Source organism: Protomyctophum parallelum (assembly GCF_964188405.1).
Source record: "Protomyctophum parallelum genome assembly, chromosome: 5".
Classification (NCBI taxonomy): domain Eukaryota; kingdom Metazoa; phylum Chordata; class Actinopteri; order Myctophiformes; family Myctophidae; genus Protomyctophum; species Protomyctophum parallelum.
In genome coordinates this window covers 25,982,736-26,004,867 of record NC_139702.1, presented here as the reverse complement: position 1 = coordinate 26,004,867, position 22,132 = coordinate 25,982,736, and the positions used below count along the sequence as shown (strand labels likewise).

The 22,132-nt window shown below is 41.3% G+C and overlaps 1 protein-coding gene across 2 annotated transcripts in view; it reads right to left on the bottom strand.

The window, feature by feature from the left end:
* The window catches only part of rrbp1b (ribosome binding protein 1b), a 52,051-nt gene that overhangs the window by 2,582 nt on the left and 27,337 nt on the right, over nt 1–22,132 (bottom strand). The window contains exons 18-32 of one of the 2 annotated variants that reach the window (XM_083764691.1): nt 21,933–22,022; nt 21,511–21,551; nt 20,216–20,303; nt 17,521–17,613; nt 16,068–16,160; nt 14,934–15,023; nt 14,158–14,247; nt 12,216–12,308; nt 11,579–11,650; nt 10,789–10,881; nt 9,777–9,860; nt 7,678–7,737; nt 5,515–5,598; nt 4,857–4,934; nt 2,076–2,219 (exon numbers count right to left, since the gene is read on the bottom strand). In XM_083764691.1, coding sequence (XP_083620817.1) covers nt 2,076–2,219; nt 4,857–4,934; nt 5,515–5,598; nt 7,678–7,737; nt 9,777–9,860; nt 10,789–10,881; nt 11,579–11,650; nt 12,216–12,308; nt 14,158–14,247; nt 14,934–15,023; nt 16,068–16,160; nt 17,521–17,613; nt 20,216–20,303; nt 21,511–21,551; nt 21,933–22,022 — 1,293 coding nt within the window. The remainder of the gene's footprint in view (nt 1–2,075; nt 2,220–4,856; nt 4,935–5,514; nt 5,599–7,677; nt 7,738–9,776; nt 9,861–10,788; nt 10,882–11,578; nt 11,651–12,215; nt 12,309–14,157; nt 14,248–14,933; nt 15,024–16,067; nt 16,161–17,520; nt 17,614–20,215; nt 20,304–21,510; nt 21,552–21,932; nt 22,023–22,132) is intronic. The other variant, XM_083764692.1, reaches the window with a different exon arrangement.

Here is a 22,132-nt window from a genome sequence, read left to right as displayed (position 1 = left end):
TTCATTGTAGATTATGTATTGATCTCCTCAAATCAGAACAATGGTATTTTATATTTAAAATCATATCGATCGTAGGAGTGCAAATCAAATAAATTAATTGATTTAAAAAAAAAAGGAAAATAATCTTGTAAAAACAATGTAATACAATAATCAATTTGTAGGCAGTAGACAGTAGATGTGTTGCTCATTTTCTTTAGTAAAAAAAAAAAAATCGTAATGTGAACAAAGTATAACAGGGCTTTATGTGGTTAATCAGACTAATTGATTCGGTTAGTTATAAAATAAAAAAAACTATTCGATTTTATTTTGATTTGTTGATTGACTTAAAAACAATGGGGTTATTGATTATCCGATTGATTCAAAAACAGTTATCGATAGAATGATCACTAAGAACATCATTTCATTCATCCTTTCTGATTGGCTCCTGATTTGGGCAGTTGGGCAGCAAAAGTAGTTAACATACATGTAGCATCACAATCTTTGTAACCAACCAATGTATCCATTTATATGTTGGCTATTCAAAAACAGCCAACATATATTGGAAACATTTGGGATGTCTGATCACATGGCCACATATCACTTTGTTGCCTGACCCCGGTTCCAGCATTGCAGCCAGTTCCACCCTCGACGGCTGTGTTCGTATACTCACACTTAAAATTACTTCTTGGCTTTATGTCTCTGACTTGCTATTTTTATCTTAAAAACAAACATTTAAAAAGGTAGTGTAAGTGATATCATGTTTTTGTTGTTTTGTTAAAAAGTTAAAGGGATATTTCACTTTCCAAAAAACTTTGTCATTTCATCGTCTACTCAGTCTTATGTGAACAACCCAGACAGTTTTTTAAGTTACTTGATTCAGTATTTAGATATTTTGACATTCATTTTAGCTGCCTATACAAACCCATTGTAACTTCTAACTCCATTTTAACCATGATAGATTGATCAAAAAGACCCGTCCTGTTTTCTGGTGATTGAGTTTGTCCTTCTGATACGTGAGGCCGGGGGCCGTGGTTTTTCATTTACTGTTTTCATTTATTTTTTAAATATTGTTTTTGGAAAATAATGAGGAGGAGGGAGAAGCGGTGGCCTAAGGGTTCGAAAGGTTGCCGGTTCAATTCCCCGGACGGGCAGGAGAAATCTGGGTGGGGAAGTGATTGTCATCACTCACCCAACACCGCTGAAGTGCCCTTGAGCAAGGCACTGAACCCCCAACTGCTCCCCCTGGAGCTGCTTAGTGGCCAACAGTATAAGACTGTGGTTGTACTGGTCAGCTCCCAGGTTTTAATGTGTGTGTGTGTGTGTGTGTGTGTGTGTGTGTGTGTGTGTGTGTGTGTGTGTGGTGTGTGTGTGCAGGGCGTTGCTGAAAATGAGCACCTGTGCTCAGCTACTTCCCTGGGTAAATAAAGAATAAAATAAAAACTAAAGAATCCAAACAATATTTAAAAATACATGAAAACAGCAAATGAAAAACCAGGGCCCCCTCACATATCAGAAGGACAAAATCAATCACCAGAAAACAGGAGGGGTGATTCTGATGAATCTATCATGGTTAAAATGGAGTTGGAAGTTACAATGGGTTTGTATAGGGCCGCTTAAATGAATATCAAATATCTAAATACTGAATGAAGGAACTCAAAAAACCTTTTTTTTTTTTTAAGTAAAATATCCCTTTAAATCTCTATACTGTGAATACTAATCATTGCTATAGAGTGTTCAGTAACAGGGGTCTCCCCGTCTCTCTCCAGCCCTTTGGTGCACAGGTAAAAATACATTTTCCAGGTATGATGCCCATTTATCAGCTTCAATTTGATAGTGTTCCAGTTCCACATCTTTTGTCGGCTCATTTCATCGTGGCATCACTTCACAATTTCACTCGTTTAACCCCATTCTGACCTGAGATCAGATTCTAAAAATGTCTTCTAACATCCTGACAGTTTTCTGAAAAAGCTACGTTTCCATGGCAGTCGTTCTTTCGATTTTTCAAAAATAGCAGACCTACCTTGTAGATCTGCTATTTTTCAATAGCTAAAGCATGACATGATGCCAACACCTGTGCTGTAGTTATCTCTGTGTACCTGGGTCAGGATCTGCTCCTGTAGAGCCTTCACGGCGTCCTTCTCTCTGCTCAGCTGCTCCTGTGTGCCCTTCAGAAGCTGCTGCAGCTTGGTGGCTGCCGCGCCCAGGTCTTTGGTCAGCTTCTTCTCCTTGTCCAGCTTCTCCTGCAACAACGCGTTCAGAGAAGACACACACACACACACACACACACACACACACACACACAGTTCAACACCACTTAACTGCTGCGTTCAGAGCAGACACAACGATCAACGCTGCATCACAGTATACTGTGGCCAACCCTAGCCCCTAACTCTTTAAAGTAGCCAAAAACGTCTAATTGCCTATTAAGTAATGGATGGATTTTTTTTCTGAGTTTTAAGGGTGACTGTTGTGTAATTGCAATATTACACTCGAGGGTGTGGTTCAACATGATTATTGCCACTTCCAGGGTTGGGAGGGTTACTTTTAAAAAGGAATCCCCTACAGTTACAAGTTACAATTACAAAATTGGACTGAGCAACCTTAACTAACGTGGTTGGGTACTAATGGAGCCAGGAGTATCTGTACTTTGACAGGAAGTACTGATAGTGTTGTATAGTTGACATTACGACATTAGATAGTCTTGTAGTTCAGGGGTTCTCAACGTTTTTGACTGGGGACCCCCGGAAATGCTTTGGCCATGTCTCGTGACCCCCGCAACGCCCCCCTCCCCACCCCACCACCAATACAAATTGACATGCATTGACATGCTTTAATAATAGAGAAAATATAGCATAAATGAATACTGAAAGAATCATTAAGGAAAGGAAAGAAAAAAAGAAGAAAAAAAAAGAAAATAATTAAGACATTAATGGGTAGATTTTGAAGGTGCGTTTTACCAATGGAAATACATAAATTGGCCTCGCTCTGCGCACATTCGTATTATGAAAGGCATATCGGCCCGTGTTGAACGCACTGGCCCGTGTTGAACGCACACACATTATGGCTTACCGCGTTGCTGAATATTTTAGCATTGTGGGAGTGTCCATATGTTAATTATTTTCGCTTTGCGCAATTTGCTATTAAGCCCCTTGACCTAAAGACACTCAGCGCATAACGATTAGACGTGGGTCTGACCACCTCATAAACGCAAAAAGCACTGTTTGATTTTACACTTGAGCGGCTCTGTGAGGCTGCTAGAGTGTTGCCATGTCTGTTTATTATAAGCGGCTTATTTTTCTGTAAAGTTGCTTTCTGTGTGGTTTCTAAAGTGGTTATTTGGGCTTTTCTCCTAATGTTGTTTAAACCAGTGATCCTCACACAGCACATTCCCATGTCAAGGATCCCCAGATGAATGCATTTGCCCAACTAAGGACGGCTAATCCAAAAATTTAATTAAAAGATTACTTTTGAAAATAGCAGATCTATACCAGCTCACAATGCATCACATTCATTCATTAAAACTATGAACTCTGACTGCAGGGGGATATATAATGATCATTATAACAATGTGCAAGAACATATTTAAAAAGAAGGAAGAACTTTATATTTGTGGACAATCAAAATATGTTTTTTTATTTTAATGTGGTGTCATTCAAATTAATCTGGATATGGCAGACTCACTATTTAGAAAATAAAAACATGGCACTTCATTTAAAATAGGTTACAGACCCCTGTTATATGCGCTTATTTTTATAGACCTATTTACTTGTTTCTATGAGACATGGCAGTTTTGCGTCTTTAAAAAAAAAATGTTGAGATTAGAAACGGCCATAATTCTTTCATTTCTCAACCTTAAAAATAAATAAAAACATCTCCATAATCCGTGGGAAGTTTGCTTTCATACGCTGTATCACACCCGATTCAAGTCTTCTTCAATAAAATGCTACGAGCGTACTCAGCGAAGACCATACCATCGGGGCCACAGCATTACGCAGCACGCATTCAACTCATTCCTTCGTCGTGACTTGAATGAAATAAAATATAATAAACGTTATTTTACTGGTGTTTTTCAATAGAAACAAATAAAGAGCGTGTGTAGGCTACTGTGTGCAAGTGAAACAGTGCATATACATGCATGCACTAGGCTATATTTCTTCCGTGTCGGGATGGTGATTGAGCTCACAGCCCGTTTGTCTTTCATAAAAAAACGTTGATATTAGCCTATAAACACTCATGGTTCTCTCATTTCTCAACCGTTTTATTAAATGTAAAAATCTCCATATTCCTTAGGAATCTTGCTTTCATTCGCTGTATGGTACATGGTTCTATCGTTATCGAATTAAACAATATCAAACGAACTTGCATTTTCGGGGGTTAGACGATTCTGGGAACATTACGCATGGATTGCCAATTTGTCAATATGCTGCTATCTACTCGCAGTTCCATTCCGATCTGAAAGGTAGGCCTATAGGTGGGTCTGTTCTTTTGAGGCATAAAGGTGATAGCCTGCAGTGCAATAGGAATAATTAACCCAAATGTGACAAAGTCATGTCATGTCTTCTATGGTGCCAGCCTGAAGAAATGTAATAACACGATCCCCAAAGTGCGCATTCCGTATGTGACATCAGCTGACTGGTAAATAGAATAGTACGGACATGTTGATTGGGTACGTCTCAAACACGCCTTAAACACACCCATGACTAATTCAAGGCCGTTTTGCGCACTCCGCGGGGTGTCAAAAGCGCTTCTTAACATGCCCAAAATTGCAATATGACATACCACACGCCCCCAGATCATAATACTGTAATTAGATTAGTAATATAGAAGTAAGTAAAATAGAAGTCCTAAATCAACCCCAATGAGACAGTTATATGAACCTTCAGCTCTGTAGACGAACATTCTTCCGTCTTGATCTGGTCCAGCTGGGACTGTAGCTCAGAGACACACTGCTGGGCCTGGGGGTGGGGTCACAACAAGCCACAACATGACATCATTACAGCTGAAACATCTTAACATGCTAACAGAGACACACTGCTGGGCCTGGGGGTGGGGTCACAACAAGCCACAACATGACATCATTACAGCTGAAACATCTTAACATGCTAACAGAGACACACTGCTGGGCCTGGGGGCGGGGTCACAACAAGCCACAACATGACATCATTACAGCTGAAACATCTTAACATGCTAACAGAGACACACTGCTGGGCCTGGGGGCGGGGTCACAACAAGCCACAACATGACATCATTACAGCTGAAACATCTTAACATGCTAACAGAGACACACTGCTGGGCCTGGGGGTGGGGTCACAACAAGCCACAACATGACATCATTACAGCTGAAACATCTTAACATGCCAACCTTTGATGCTTTTGTGTGACGCTGTTAAGTAGGGCGGGGCCCCACGTTAATTTATGAATAAATAAATGAAAAAAAGTTTGAATACGGAGATAAGAGATTTCTGCCCGGCAAGAATACAAATAAATCAAAAAATATATTCACATGGTGGGGAGATTTTTAAGTTGGATCCCAACCTGTTCAAAGTCAGTGTTCAGCTTCTCTCTCGTCTCCTGCTCAGCCTGAAGGTGGTCGGCTGTCTGCTCCAACCGAGACTGCAGCTGGAAACACACACACACACACACACACACACACACACACACACACACACACACACACACACACACACACACACACACACACACACACACACACACAGAGTTCACTTGCCGTAGTTTCTTTTTTAATTAAAAAGTAAAACTCAACTGGAAAAAGTACAAAATCAGCCTGGTGGCTTTTCATGCTGCTTTCATGTGTATTTTGACTCAAAGCCAACAAGTGATTTTAGTGCGCTGTTGAATAAAACGAACAAACATTTGCATTGGTTAAAGCGTATAACGTAAAAGCCATAATCACACATTGAGACACAGACGGCGGGTTTGTTGTTGATTTTAGTTCAAAGCTTCATTCTGATTGGTTAGTAAGGTGATCGTTAATGTTGGTGATTTTTTTAAAGACAAGAAAAAAAAGCCAGTGGCTTTCAGAATGATCAGACCACTTGACTGAAAGGTCACAGGTCAGATTTCACTTTGTATTTCAAAGGTGTTTCAGTTTGAAAAATGGAACACTTTTTTTTTCCGCATGTCTGATCATTCTGAATGGGTGACTTGCTGTGTAGTCCATGTGGATGACAGGCCCGGGTGGAGTTTCTTTTTCTAACCCATTCTGACCCGAGATCAGATTCTAAAAAAAATATTCTACATCCTGACAGTTTTCTGAAAAAGCTACGTTTCTACATCAGTCATTCTTCGGTTTCTCAAAAATAACAGACCTACAAGCTCGTAGCGCGCCATGAGCTTGTAGATCTGCTATTTTTCAACAGCTAAAGCATAACATAGTGCTAACACCAAAAGGGGTTCCCGTCCAAAATGGGTTCTAAACATCTGACACCTCTCTATGCCCAAAGACAGTATAGGGGTGTAACAATTTCATAAAACCAATCAAATAATCTAATCACATTTTCAAAATATCTACAAGCTCACAGGAGCACAGATGTGGACGCATTGTGACCGAGCTCATTGTGATCTCCCCCGCATCTTAACAATGCGATTTTAGGTTCAAGGTAATTCCATACCATGATTCCATTAGCGATTAAGCTGCTCCAGCAACATGGCATGGTTAATTGCCATGCTCTCCATGGGGAGTAGAACCAAGACAGTGGGGGAAAAGAGGTCCTAACAAAGACTCTTAAACCTCAACTGATTTCCCGTGAAGTGAAGTGGGTTCCCTGCCCCCTGTAGCAGGTCTCGAGTCTATCCGCATGCTCAAGGACAATTGGCCACTCGTCTGAATATCATTTTCACCACACAGTCACTAAAGTAAATATTGGACCCATACTTCACAAGCCAACACAATCCAAAACATTCCGAGCATAAAGGTGGTATTTTTTCAGACAGATAAATCAGGAGATAAATAACTTTATCTGAGACGTCACATGACTGTGCCATCATCAGTGGGGAGATCTTTCTTAAGAGTTGGGATGTTCAGTTACAGTTTCACCCATCTGATGGCTGCTCGGACAGGGTTTAAGTCTCTTGCTCAGGGACACTTTGACCTCCTGTGTCTCTCCCCCCCCCCCAGTCTCCACCCATTCAGGATGGGTATAGGCCAAAGATCACTGGACGATCACAGGATCTGATAACAAACGACAATTTCTATTACAAGAACTAAAGTGAACTGTGTCGTGCCAGTATTTCACAGGATCTAGATGTGTTTCTACACTGGTGGTGTAGTGTACCAATTCATTATACTACTGGTAGAACTGGCATCGGAATCTTGTCAATATACATCAACGATCTCGGCACTCGGGTGGCGCAGTGGTAAAGTGACTGCCCGCACCGCCGATGAGGTTGTGCAGGGTTCGAATCCACCATCCAGCTTTGTTGAGCGTCTATATACAAACACAATTGGCCTGTGTTTTGGGGGAACTTTGGGCCGATTCATACTCCTATAATAATAAGGCTCCCATAATAATAATAATCTTTTCAAAGGAACCAATATCACCCCCTGGCATTTTTACAGTTATTTGCCCAAGGGGAGCATGAGAAACTCCACCCATCCCGACAAACCCCGATGGGTTACTAAAAACAAGGCAACCCAACAGCAGCGCCATGCAGGGTGGAGCTGCAGGGCACCCTGACCTGTGGGGGGCTGGGGGGGTCTTGCACGTGCTCCGTGGCGGCCTTCAGCTGCTGTCTGACCTGGAAGAAGGAACTCTTATGTTCACTGTGGAGCTCTGCTGCCCTCCAGTGGCGGACAAGTATAGCCGAGTACATTTAATTGAGTCCTGTATTTGACCCATTTTGGGACAGATCAGATTCTAAAATCTTCTACATCCTGACAGTTTTCTGAAAAAGCTATGTTTCTATGTCAGTGGTTCTTCGATTTCTCAAAAAATAGCAGACCTGCAAGCTCGTAGCGCGCCACTCGGTGGCGCGCTATGAGCTTGTAGATCTGCTATTTTTAAATAGCTAAAGCATAACATAATGCTAACACCAAAATGGGTTCCTGCCTAAAATGGGTTAAGAACCGTAGGCCTAGAATTTCAAAGACCAATGTTGTAGTCTTGACTCCACTACATTTCTATGAATAGATCCCCAGACCCAAAACCTCGCCACATGAACCCTATTAGCAATCTACAAGCTCCCAATACATCGCATAGAGACATATACTGTGAGCTTGTAAATCTGCTTTCATTGTTATTATCGGGGGAAATGTATACATTTGTTTTATACAGCAATGCATTGACATGTTAAAAATAAATTGCACTTCGTAAAATATTGTACGTTACTTAAAGAGTTATTCATTACTTACTTAGTAGCATTTTTACTCCAGTACCTCCACTAATATATTAATATTTGACCAGGTGTATATACAGTATACTTATAATACTTTGACTCAAGTACTAGTGAGTCCACCATTGCAGTGTTTATGAAAATAGTTCATCAACGTTGCTCATCTATGAATTTATTTGATTTTCACCGTGGTTCATTTTATCAATTCATTTTCATCATTCCTCGCCTCCATCCCACACTGTAGGTGCATCATTCATTACCAATGCATTGTGGGTAAATACAAATAGGCATGGCCACGTCAAAAGTTCCATACTAATAACATACTATTTAGTATGCCAAATTAGTATGCAAGACCCTTTACTATGTCTGAAAGCTTCGTGGCTATTACTCAACAGTACGTGAAATGCATACTAAATTCGGGGGAAATATTACAATATGCAAAACAGGACACTGCACTGCTAAAACAAATGTCCCACAAGGCATTGTGGTAACTGCGACAGCAGCATGTGTTTGTGCGTGTGCACACACACACGCGCACACACACACACACACACACACACACACACACACACACACACACACACACACACACACACACACACACACACACACACGGCGTAACTTCAATTATGATTCTACTAAACATATAATGTAAATACAATGTAGATAGTTATTTTGTTGAAACCAATGACATGTCCAGTGAACAACATTTGACTGCAATAAACTGATTAGAAACCTGTGATGTGCAGTACCTGTGCTTGGTCACAAGATGGTGGCCTTTCCTAACATTCCGTGTGGTCCGATTGGCATGTATGTCAGAAATGAAATGGTAAACAAGAACAGCTATACCATCGGTCCATCGCGCATGTGTTACACCAAAAGTGTTGACCCACTGAATACGGTAGAATTATTATGCAACTACCACAGACTTCAGGGCACCGGTATTTGGTCACTGGTTTTCGTGTAACATCCTGGACCTTTGCCAGTGACATTATTAGCTTATCAAGGCTGTTTTCAGGCACCTTTTTGACGGAATAAAAGCCGTATTCAACGTGTATTTAATGTTTGACGACGGGTCGTGGAAGGGTGCGCGTTGTGAAAATGGATGCAGTGGCTGGGACGAGTCAAATTATACACTACAAAAAAAAACCTGACCCACGCAACACTAGTACTAAGAATAGCATAGTTCTAACTTCACCGTTTCTCAACGTCGGGTTCGGGGGCCTGCCGGTGGGGTCCATTTGGTTCCATTTGTCCAAGTTAAATAAACACTGAGAATTTTACAGTGCAGATTGGGGGCCCCAGAGATAAGAAAATGGTATCGAATGGGGAGGTCTGTGGCCCAAATGCATATCAAACTGGGGGGCCCTTGAAATCAATTGGGATTTTGGGGATTTGAGACATATAGGTTCATCGACAGTGCATTGTGGGTAGAGGAAACATACCATAGTGAGCTCCTCAGACTGTTTCAGGGCTTCTGTCTGCGTGGCCTCCAGTTCCCTCTGACTGTCTGATAACTGAGCATTCAGCTACACACACACACACACAACACACATAATATTGACCGTTATCGATCGATAGTTACGTATACCGCGCACACAATACACATTCACACTAAATCAATCACTAATACATTATTTATACTTTAACCGAGCGCACACGTATTCAACACCAATAAATCAATGATGCATTATTCATGCTGCACACGCAGCTATGCAATCCATTAGTCCGAGTACAAAACAGCAGACCCCACTTACGAAACCTCTGAAACTGCCATAACATTTAGCTTAACACATTTTGGGGGCGGGAACCCCTTTTGGTGTTTTAAACATTATGTTATGATTTAGCTTATTGAAAAATAGCAGATCTACAAGCGCATAGCACGCCACCGAGTGGCGCGCTATGAGCTTGTAGGTCTGCTATTTTTGAAAAAATCGTTAAAATGTGCCTTAAATCTTTCAGAAAATTGTCATGATTTAGAATATATTTTTTTAAATTTCGACGTCAGGTCTAAATGGGTTAACACATACACATTTAATTTAATCCGCCAAATATGTGCAAATGACTGAAGAGAACAAATGAGTGAGTGAGTGAGTGAGTGAGTGAGTGAGTGAGTGTGTGTGTGAGTGAGTGAGTGAGTGAGTGAGTGAGTGTGAGAGTGAGTGAGTGAGTGAGTGAGTGTGAGAGTGAGTGAGTGAGTGTGAGAGTGAGTGAGTGAGTGAGTGTGAGAGTGAGTGAGTGAGTGAGTGTGAGAGTGAGTGAGTGTACATCTACAATATTTGATGACATTTCCGCAGAATCTTGAATGTGTTTGGACATTTTTGAACACAAATCTTCTCTTCTGGGGGCACAAAACCTTTCAGATGGGCGTGGCCGTGGCCAAACGTATACATTAGTTTGGGCTTTGGGGAACTCGACATGACGTGGAAAGGTCTGAGAGGCAGAAGAAGCACCGACCTGAGCGATCTCCTCTGCGTACGTCTGCGTGAAGTTGACGGACTCCAACTGTTTCTCCAGCTGAGCTTCCAGCAGCATCACCTGCTCCTTCAGCTGGACGGAACGGAACAGAACAGAACAGATTCTCGTGGATCCGTCATAGAATTATAGATTCTAATGAAGTCTGCGTCATTACGAGGCTATACGCTAGTCTAGTCAGACTGAGGGTGACCGAAACCAGGGTGACTGTTCAACCTTAACGCACACTACAGACAAGACAAGCAGTGGCGTGCACAGACATTTAGAGGGGCAGGTGCTCAAGTGAAAAAAAAGGGCACCTTGTGCAGCGCATTTTGGGGCGGGAACCCATTTTGGTGCTTTAGCTATTGAAAAATAGCAGATCTACAAGCTCATAGCGCGCCACCGAGTGGCGCGCCACGAGCTTGTAGGTCTGCTATTATTTTTTTTATCAAAGAACCACTGATATAGAAACATAGCTTTAGATTGTGGGGGCCTAAATAATATAGTATAAGAGTTTTTTATCAATATTTGATCAATGTCACCGCATGGTCCACACACTACAAAATAAGAAAAAAATATATATATATTTTTTTTTAGAGCACATTGCCAAAAGGTCAGGCGGTGCTCTAGTACCCCCTAGTGTCTATCTGTGCACACCACTGAAGACAAGACAAGACGACAGACAGACAGACAGACAGACAGACAGACAGACAGACAGACAGACAGACAGACAGACAGACAGACAGACAGACAGACAGACAGAGAAGACAAGACAGACAAGACAGACTACCTGTTCCATATCATCTCCTGAGGCCGTGCAGGTCTCTACCGTTTCCTCCAGAACCTTCACCCGGGTCAGAGCCTGGACACAACAACACACAACTCCTCATCAACTCTCGTGTGGATCGAACTCCTCGTCTGATCCACTTCACAGGGACAAACCCATATATATATATATATATATATAAACACACACCTAGTTGACTCGAGTCCACTCTTCTTTTTCCTTCAACGTCAAATCTCTTCACAGAAAATAACCGATTTGTCGTGTGTGTGTGTGTGTGTGTGTGTGTGTCCCAGAACAGGGATGATAGGGTTCATTCAACTGGTTAACAACTCAGGGGCCAGACCACAGGACATCTTTAAAAATAATCAATATAATCTTAACCCATTTTGGGCAGGAACCCGTTTTGGTGTTGGCATTATGTTAATGTTCTGCTTTAGCTATTTTTGAAAAATCGAAGAACGACTGACACAGTAACATAGCTTTTTCAGAAAAACTGTCAGGATGTAGACAGTAGACAGACCAGACAGACAGTTTCATGTATCCGTTATAATGTTGTATTCTTCTAGCATCAGGGTACAGTATACAGTGACTGTTATAATGTTGTATTCTTCTAGCATCAGGGTACAGTGACTGTTCTCACCGCCTCGCGTTGTTCCTCGGCCTCCGACAGCTTGCTCTTCCACACCTGCTCCTCTTCCTCCACGCTCTCCTGGAGAGCCTTCAGCATGCCCTCCTGCACACCAAGGTTATAATAGGTTAGAGGTAATAGGTTATTTATAGTTTAGTTTTAGTTAGTTTTAACATTTTTTTTTCCCTAATTCAGTTAGTTTTAGTTAGTTTTTTAGAGCGGGTTTGCTAGTTTTTATTTTTACTTTGGTTTATGGTTAGCGTGGCTACATGCTGCCGTACGGTGCTGAAAACTGCCGTAAAACTTGTTGGAGAAATGAGGAAATTAATCGAATGAATTTAAAAGGATTATATTATAAATATCCGAATGGCATATAAATATTGATAAAAACTAAAACTAAGGGGTATTTTGTCTATAATTTCAGTTAGTTTTAGTTTGTTTTGAGGACACACAATACAGTTTCAGTTTAGTTATCGTTTTTTAATTTAGTTTTTATTTTGTATTAGTTTCAGTTATTAACTAAAATGTTTTGTTAATTCTAGTTTTCTTTTTTTTAGTTAGTTTTAGTTAACTATTATAACCTTGCTGCACACGCACATGCTTTATTTAGATCATAGTGTCGTATAATTTCCATATAAATGAACCAAAATCACTATTTCTACTAAGTCAGTATTTACTAAGGGGGAAAATGTTAATGTACCAAAAGGCTAGTGTCATAAAGTTACATTACTTACTCTGGATAAAGTTAAACAATACATAGTGAACTTATAATAAAATATCCCTAACATCTATCTGCCATCATAGAATAAATGAAAACGTTACTTGTGGACACAGGTTGTAGGCACAGGTTAAAAATGCATTAGGAACCAGGGTATTTCCAGATGATAGGTCTATTTAGTAAATCATTCATTGCTTAATATAAGTCTGTTCAGTTTCATAATACTTTCGTTATGTTTAACTACATTTTCATCGTATCTTTAATTCATCATTGTGGTTTTTAGTCCAAAGTTAGCCATGTCAACAGGTATAAAAGTTAGGAGGAAGATCTCTTTGTCTGAAGAACACTCTCTCCACCGGAGGCAGCTACTGCCAGACCTCATTGGTCGAGAAGTCAGGAAACCTCTATTGTGTGTCCGGTGAAGAGAGGAGGGACTTGGAGATCTGATCTCTGTGTATAACACTTGGGAGCGCTCTGATCGGCTATCGAACGCTGCGTGTTTCTAAAACCAGACCGTCTCAAAAGGTCATTTTGTGATTCCTTTGTTCCTCGTTGTAGACGATCGTGTGGTTGGACCTGCCTTTTGCTGAAAATAAAGACGGGCTACGTTGAACCTATTCCATCTATCCTGGTCGCGTCTTTCCTTTGTTCCCGTTCCTGTACGCTGGTTGTTCTTCAGAACGGAAAAGATAACGTCAATAGCACATACGAATAGCTGCATTATCGATTATACAACCACACACTCGTAAGCCGTAAACCTTATACTTCATCATCCAGACAACTCGACTGTGGCACACACCTGCATATCGTGGAGTTTTCCCCCCCCCCTAAAAACGTGCCTCATTACCTGGGGGGCGATTCACCGTAGGGCTTTCGCTGTCCAGGCTGTGAAACGCCCTAAAGACGAGTAACTAAGGCCAGCAACACCAGTAAGTAAGTGTTTTTCTCAACAGTTTTGCATGTGACAATTCTATTTGTGAAGCCGTTTTATTATTGTATTCAGATTTTGCTATGTCATTTGCTGCTTTTTTTTCTTCTACTTGGTCTTTACCGTATCGGGCGGGAACCCCTTTTGGTGTTAGCATTATGTTATGCTTTAGCTATTGAAAAATAGCAGACCTACAAGCTCATAGCGCGCCACCGAGTGGCGCGCTATGAGCTTGTAGGTCTGCTATTTTTGGAAAAAACCGTGATAATACTGTGATAATAACTGAAGGTGTGTCTCTTCCTCCTCACCGTTTCACCCAGAACAGTCCTGTACTGTTCACACTCTGTCTGCATGCTCTTCTGGGCGTCCTCTGCTTCCTGGAGCTTCAACAAAACTTCCTGGAAGTAAAAAAAACCCCAAAGAATTTAAAGGACAACTAGTTTTAGGTTGTTATTAGAGAAACTAAAAGGTGAGTGTTAATTGTCTTTCATTTGCTGCTTTCTTTTGTTTTGGGGATTTTAGCAGTTTTTGACATGGGGGGGTGGGGGCATTCGAGCATGGGGCTAAATATGTATTTTTTTACAAAATATTATGGCGATTTATTATTTTATTATTTACTATAGTCCTATTAAACCCATATTTAGCCCCATGCTCGAATGCCCCCGCCCCCACCTGTAAAAAAGAGCTAAAATCCTAAAACAAAAGAAAGCAGCAAATGAAAAAAAAAAAGAACACTTTCTCTAATAACAACGTAAAACATGAACCTTGGTTGAAAAAAACGAAAGTTGTCCTTTAAGTTTAGACCTGAGGCCAGGTCAACGAATGCTTTCTAAATCAGTAGTTTCATATTCTCAAGATTTTTCAAAAAAAAAGTTTAAAAAAAATAGGCCATGTACAGTACAAGCTCACAAAGCATCATTTTCTCTCAGAGCATGTTAAAAATAGCATACATTTAGGTTATGTAATGATTGATTGATTCGACCGTCATGCATGTGTGACATATGCGTGTGTGTGTGTGTGTGTGTGTGTGTGTGTGACGTGTGTGCATGTGTGTGTGTGTGTGTGTGTGTGTGTGTGTCCTTACCTCTGAGCTGTTAGTGTTTTCTAGTTCCGTCGTATTGTGTTGTACTTTCACTTCCAGAGCTTTCAATGTGAACGCCTCCAACCAGGACTCCTGCACACAACAACCAATACGAATTGGGTCTATAACTACAATAACAGCACACACTAATAATAATAATAGAAGATCTACAAGCTCACACTGCATCAAGGTCTGACACGGACTGAGCTTATAGATCTGCAATTTCATTTTATTTCATCTTTTTTTTCTTTTTTTTAACGTACTCTTCTTGACAATGTTTGACGATATTAACCCAAAAATGCAAGTTATGATTGTTCAACTAAACTGACGAGGCCTCGTGGGCCCGGTTCTTGGGACATCACTGAGATAAAGCGGCACATAGGGGATGATGGGGGAAGATGAACCACTTTTGACTTAAGTTGTCCTGGAAGTAAGGCAAAATGAGATGGCAGTCAAATCTAATGATCTACACATATTTCAGGATGTCCTCTATCAATTGAAATGATGAGTAAGCAGCTATGACAAAGGGCCATGAAAATATGACCTTTTCAAAAAAACTGGTCATGTGGCTCAATTTGCCCCAGGTAAGGGGTAAGTTGATCCAAAATTGAACCACATGATATTTTAATGTAAAGAGCTTAAACTTGAACAGATAATGTATTCACTTATTGAAAATAATTTAGCAAATACTTAATACAAAAATATGAATGGTGATTCACATTAAGAAAATTGGCTCAATTTACCCCAAGGAATTGGTTCAACTTGCCCCATGGCCACTTTTTGACAAAACATGGCTAGCTTAATGCTCCAGGCTAATGTTTAGCTAAATGATTCACATGGGTTTTATACATTGGTATATCACCAACATGCATGATATATAAGTTTAGACCTGGGTGCTTTTGCTTTAACATAAAAATGATTATTCCAGAAAAGTTTTTCTTTTTACTTTGACCAGCAAAAAACACTTTTTCGTGTATAAATGTACTGAAATGGTGGGTGTGTCCTGATTTTGAGGTCACATGACAACTCATGTGTGTAGTTTTAAAGATACAGGGGGTGGTTCAACTTACCCGACGGTTCATCTTCCCCCATCCTCCCCTACTGTACACACATACTGTACACACACATGTACTGTACCTGATCAGGTTCCATGGGAACTTCAGGGAAGAGTGTATGGAGTGCTCTCTGGACCTCTGTCTGGATGGAGTTGTTCTTCTCCTCAGCTGCAGCCTATACGACAATTTACAATTTAGGCATTTAGCAGACGCTCTTAATCCAGAGCGATTTACATTAAGCAAGAACAAAAGAGCATGGGAATACATCACATAAAAAGCATCTATCATGAAACATGCCTAAGAACGTAACAGTGGAATATCTATATAATGAAACTATACATATAAACTATACATATATACTATGCTATACATATGTACTATGACGTGCTATGACTACATACAATACAATTATAGTGCTGTTTACATAACATGCTATAAGTCTGTATCAAACGCTATCCAAGTCTACAGAAATGCTATCTAAGGGGGTAGGGTAAGTGCTATGGGCCGTGATGGAGTCTGAAAAGGTGGGTTTTCAGACTACGGCGGAAGATTGGGAGTGATGCTGCAGTTCTGACTGCAACGGGAAGTGCATTCCACAGTTTTGGAGCCAGAAGGGAGAAGAGTTTGGGACATGTGGAGCATTGTCCCGGCGTTTTACGCACACACACACACACGCACACGGTTTACATACTGAAGGTATCAAAGGAGTCATTCAGCTGTGTAAAGGTGTCTTGTCATACAGAACATATCGCCGCCATCAGACAGAAACCTCCATCTCCATATTCTGACTTTTTGCGTTTGTTATTTTTGTAAATTAAACGCCCTATTTGATCACACTTGACTACGGCATCACACAAAAGCATCAAAAAGTAGCAGATCCACAAGCGTCGCCTTTTCGAGCATGTGGATCTGCTTACTTTTTAAACCATTTAGGCCTAGACGTCGCAAATAAATAAAAAGTCTTCCGAAAGAATATTATATTCAAAGATTTGTGCCACATTTTCACGACCAGTCTCTCTTCTACAGTTTCTACTGACCAGTTCTGTTTTCATCTGGACCAGTCTCTCTTCTACAGTTTCTACTGACCAGTTCTGCTTTCATCTGGACCAGTCTCTCTTCTATAGTTTCTACTGACCAGTTCTGTTTTCATCTGGACCAGTCTCTCTTCTACAGTTTCTACTGACCAGTTCTGTTTTAATCTGGACCAGTCTCTCTTCTATAGTTTCTACTGACCAGTTCTGTTTTCATCTGGACCAGTCTCTCTTCTATAGTTTCTACTGACCAGTTCTGCTTTCATCTGGACCAGTCTCTCTTCTACAGTTTCTACTGACCAGTTCTGTTTTCATCTGGACCAGTCTCTCTGCTATAGTTTATCTACTGACCAGTTCTGTTTTCATCTGGACCAGTCTCTCTTCTACAGTTTCTATACTGACCAGTTCTGTTTTCATCTGGACCAGTCTCTCTTCTACAGTTTCTATACTGACCAGTTCTGTTTTCATCTGGACCAGTCTCTCTTCTACAGTTTCTATACTGACCAGTTCTGTTTTCATCTGGACCAGTCTCTCTTCACTCAGACTCTCGGCAGCGGACAGAGCCTCCATGGCCGACCAGTTCTTCTCTCTCAGCTCCTGCACACAACAGCAATGGTATAAATGGTAAATGGTTAGGCATGTAACGATTCACTCAACTAACGAAACAAAACGTATCACGATATGAGGTTCACGATACGATTTTTCATGATTTTTTTTTTTTTTAAGATATTTTTTTTGCGGCTTACGCCTTTTATTTATTTTTGAAGGGACAGACAGTAGGCGGACAGGAAACGGGAGAGAGATGGGGGGATGACATGCAGTAAAGGCCGTGTCGGGTCCGGGAGTCGAACCCGCGGCACACTGCGACTGGATTACCAGTCCGGTGCCCAGACCGTTACGCTACGGCCTGGGCCGATTTTTCATGATTAATTACCTTTTTTTTTTTTTATGATTTATCTTCCCCCCAAAGCTTTTTTCACAATTTTTATTTAACTACATTGCAAAGATAAATGCCTTCCTTGATGTATTAATGAGCATCAATAACGACCATCACCTGGGCACAGTCACATATACAGCTCCCCTCTCCAGGCCTCTACTGTCTCATTTCTCTCCAAAATCATGTGAATATGATGGAATATGATTACAGCTGACATTTCTTATCACACACTACCCCCCCCTAAAAATAAATATTAAAAAAAAATAGTTTTTTTTTTTTTTTTTTTTTTTTATCGATTTATTTTTATTATAAATCGATACATATCGTCGGGATATAATATCGATATACGATATATCGTTACATGCCTATAAGTGGTGCATTTATATAGCGCCTTTATCCAAGGCGCTTTACATAGATTGTGCATTACCCATTCACACACACGATTGCTGCAGAAGCCTGCATGCAAGGTATACCAACCAGCACATCGGGAGCAATGTGGGGTTCAGTGTCTTGCCCAAGGACACTTCGACATGTAGACAGGAGGAGGAGCCGGGATTCGAACCGCCGACCCACAGATCATTGGACGACCTGCTCTACCTCCTGAGCCAAAGTCGCCGCAATACCCCCCCCCCCCCAAAAAAAAATGACACACCGTCTCACACAAACTTAATTTTGTTCAGCAGCAGCTCAGTACCAATGAGGATATAGTTTACAAAACAACACACTGATTTAAATGGTTGGGTAATTGAGTTTCTTTGGTTAAAAAAAAAATCACACCTGTGTGAACCGAGTGGTGCAACTCCCCTCTCTCCCCCCTCTCTCTCTCTCTCTCTCTCTCTCTCTCTAGCAGGCAGCAGGCACAGCATACCCCTCACTCTGTTTCTGGCGCCCCCTACTGGTATTAATAAGTCACATACTCGTGCTCATGATACATACATAGGTAGAGGGGTGTGTGTACACGGACATTGCTGGTTGTAGAAGTGGTTGCACCACTCAAAAAAGTGTTAAATAGCTCTATATTCTGATATAGCCCACACCTCCAATCACGTGTTTTGACCAGTAAGGCTATATCCAACGTTGAAGCTGCCACTACTACCTACTGGCGAAAGGTGGAACTGCGGCACGTTAACGGAGGTGGACGGACGGACGTTCAGTGACGTCATGTGCGTAACAACGCGCGTCATCCCCCAGGACCTCAAATGTGAGGTCTGGGGCTGCTCTTCACGCTCGCTCGAGCCATTGAGTTTAATGGTACTTCTGGCATTCAAAACGCCACTGAGCAACTTCTATTGAAATGAATAGCCGGGGGCGGGGCTGTCGCTCCGGTCCTCCCTCATACTATAATTCAGTCAGTGTCTGTCTGTCTGAATGTCTGAGTGTCTGTCTGTCAGAAACACCGTTGTATCTCCTCACCGCCTGCACCAATCGCTCCCACTTTTTACACAGGCATTGACCATAATAATATGGAGGTCTTAACAAAGCCCTTTTTCCAATTTAACAAATTATAAATGAATAATGAATTCAAAATGCAAAAACGCACCCAGGGTGCAGGGGGCTAGTCCTTAACTCTATGGTTTTGACGTGTTTTTAGTTTTTACACAAGATGGCGATCTTCTCTAACCTATGATGAGTCACTGTTTAACCCTCATTCAATGGACCCTAAACTATTCAATGGATGGTCGCGTTACAAAAAAAAAGAATAAAAATCATCGAAGCACAGACACAACCCTGATTGTTTATCAACGATCGGGGGTTCGATCGTACGGGATATTCTAAATATTCTGACCACTTGAAAGGTAAGGAAAAACAAAAAAATGGCTGACAGTGGGTGGATTTGTTATGTATTTACTCGGGCAGTAAATGAGTTAAGTGACTATGTGTGTGTGTGGTTGGGTGGGTGGCTGGCTGGGTGCGTCCGAGCACGAAAACAGCATGGTTGTTTTTCACCACCTGTGCGCAACCTAACACACACACAAACACACGCACATATTAACTGTATATATGGTGATTTTGGGTGTGCCAGTACAGTACAGTGACAGTACAGTACAGTAAAGGGTACAGTCAGTAGAGAGACCCCCACACGGTAAGTTGCACCACTTACTTCACACGGTTTTTTAACTCTATGGTTACTGAACAAACAAATATCACTTAAACCCTACCATTCATTGTAATGATCCTCGTTGTAAATAACAATGAGGCCAATCACTACTGAAAACCAGTGACGTACGTAAACCAGTGGAATAAAAAAAAGCAGTGACTCACGTTGCTCTTGTTCTTCATGCCTTCCATCTCTTCCTTCACAGTCTGCAGTTCATCTTCCAGAGACAACAGCTCGGAGTCCTTCTCCAAACTGCCAACACACACATCATCAGTCGTTTTACACACCAGACATCAATGTACATGTGTCGTCGCAGTCAGGCAGAGAAACCTCTTATATTCAAACTCCTTGGGGTTTTTCTTGTAAATTAACCCATTTTGACCTGAGATCAGATTAAAAAAATGTCTTCTACATCCTGACAGTTTTCTGAAAAAAGCTATGTTTCCATGTCAGTCGTTCTTCCTACAAGCTCGTAGCGCGCTACGAGCTTGTAGATCTGCTATTTTTCAATAGCTAAAGCGTAACATAATGCTAACACCAAAAGGGGTTCCCGCCCCAAAATGGATTAACACCCCTACTTGATCACACGGTAAAGGGTCACACGAAAGCATCAAAAGTAGAAGATCGGCGAACTTGTCGATCTTCTACTTTTGCTACTTTTTTAAATTTTAATCCCGAAAAAAGTAAACCGTTTGACAGGTTTCTACCCGACAGAGACCATACCGTTTCATAACGCATCACTGTACACACTGACTTGACTGTTTCACATAAAGTGATTGACTGTATGCATGTGTTAACGATCTCAAAGTCAGATTTGTAGTTGCGGGTGAAAAGTTGTCGGGTGAAAAGAAAGAAGCGGCATGGACTCCTCATGCATATAGAGGGGAGCATGGGGCCGGTCCGTTGCTCTCCCCAGGTTGGCAGAGGAAGTGTATAGCGCCCAGGATTTACATTAGATCATCGAGACTGGGTGAAAAGAATGGGTTGTAAAATCGTGGGATTTCCCCCCCTCCTCTGTGACTGTCTCTCTCTCTCTCTCTCTCTCTCTCTCTCTCTCTCTCATTAGCAGGCAACAGTGCAGCACTAATACTATCTCTCTCTCTCTCAGTTTCTGGCACAACAGCGCCCCTACTGGTACTCATAGTCATAGGCTCATTAACGTCACATATAGTGAACACATAGGTGAAGTTGAACAACACATAGTTGAACAACACACATAGGTGAACACGGACATTGCTGTTCCTTGGAGTGGTTGCACCACTCAAAAATAAAAGCTTTGTCGTTGCACCAAATTAATAATAAGCACAGTTGTCAGAATGTATGGAATTTACTGAATAAGAATAGCCCGTTGAGATGTATAATTTCTTTTTTTTCACCCCAGCGGGTGGCATTTCTATTAATTTAATTAACTAAATAGCAAAACGGCTACAACCAAAACAATGACCATCGTGTCACCTACTTTTCAAATGGCTGATCACTTTCAGTCTCACTTCCTGACTCCTGGAATGAGAGAAACACACATGATTAAAAAAATGACAGCAACACTGACCATGTTTATCATAGACAATACTGTATATAGTGTACAGTAGGTACACATCTGGTCACAACTCACACTGAATGAATATGCACAAGTTGCTCACAAGCAGTTGAGACTAAAGAGCAGTCCGACCACCGGACCTTTCGTCGGAAAGATCAGACTTTTATTTTTTTCTCCGAAGTAGAGTTCGGCGAGTCACAACATCTGGGAGCGCAGCTTTCAGAAAGTTGTACCGGTCGCTTTCCGACGAAAAGTTCGATGGTCGGAAACAGTTGCATGTACTGCCCTTAACAAACACGTTGAGTGTGTAGATCAGCTGAAGTGGCTGCAAACGAAGGACTCACAGCGTTCTTGCTCTTGCTCTGTTCCACCTCCTCCTTCAGCAGTCTCACTTCTTCCTCCAGCTCAGCTATCCGTCTGTCTCTCTCTGCCTCCTGCACAGCCACCCCGACAATTTAACATTTAAAATGTAGGCATCTAGCAGGCGCTCCTATGTGCAGAGCATTCACAGTAACTATACTGTAGGATACCAGCTAAACAATTA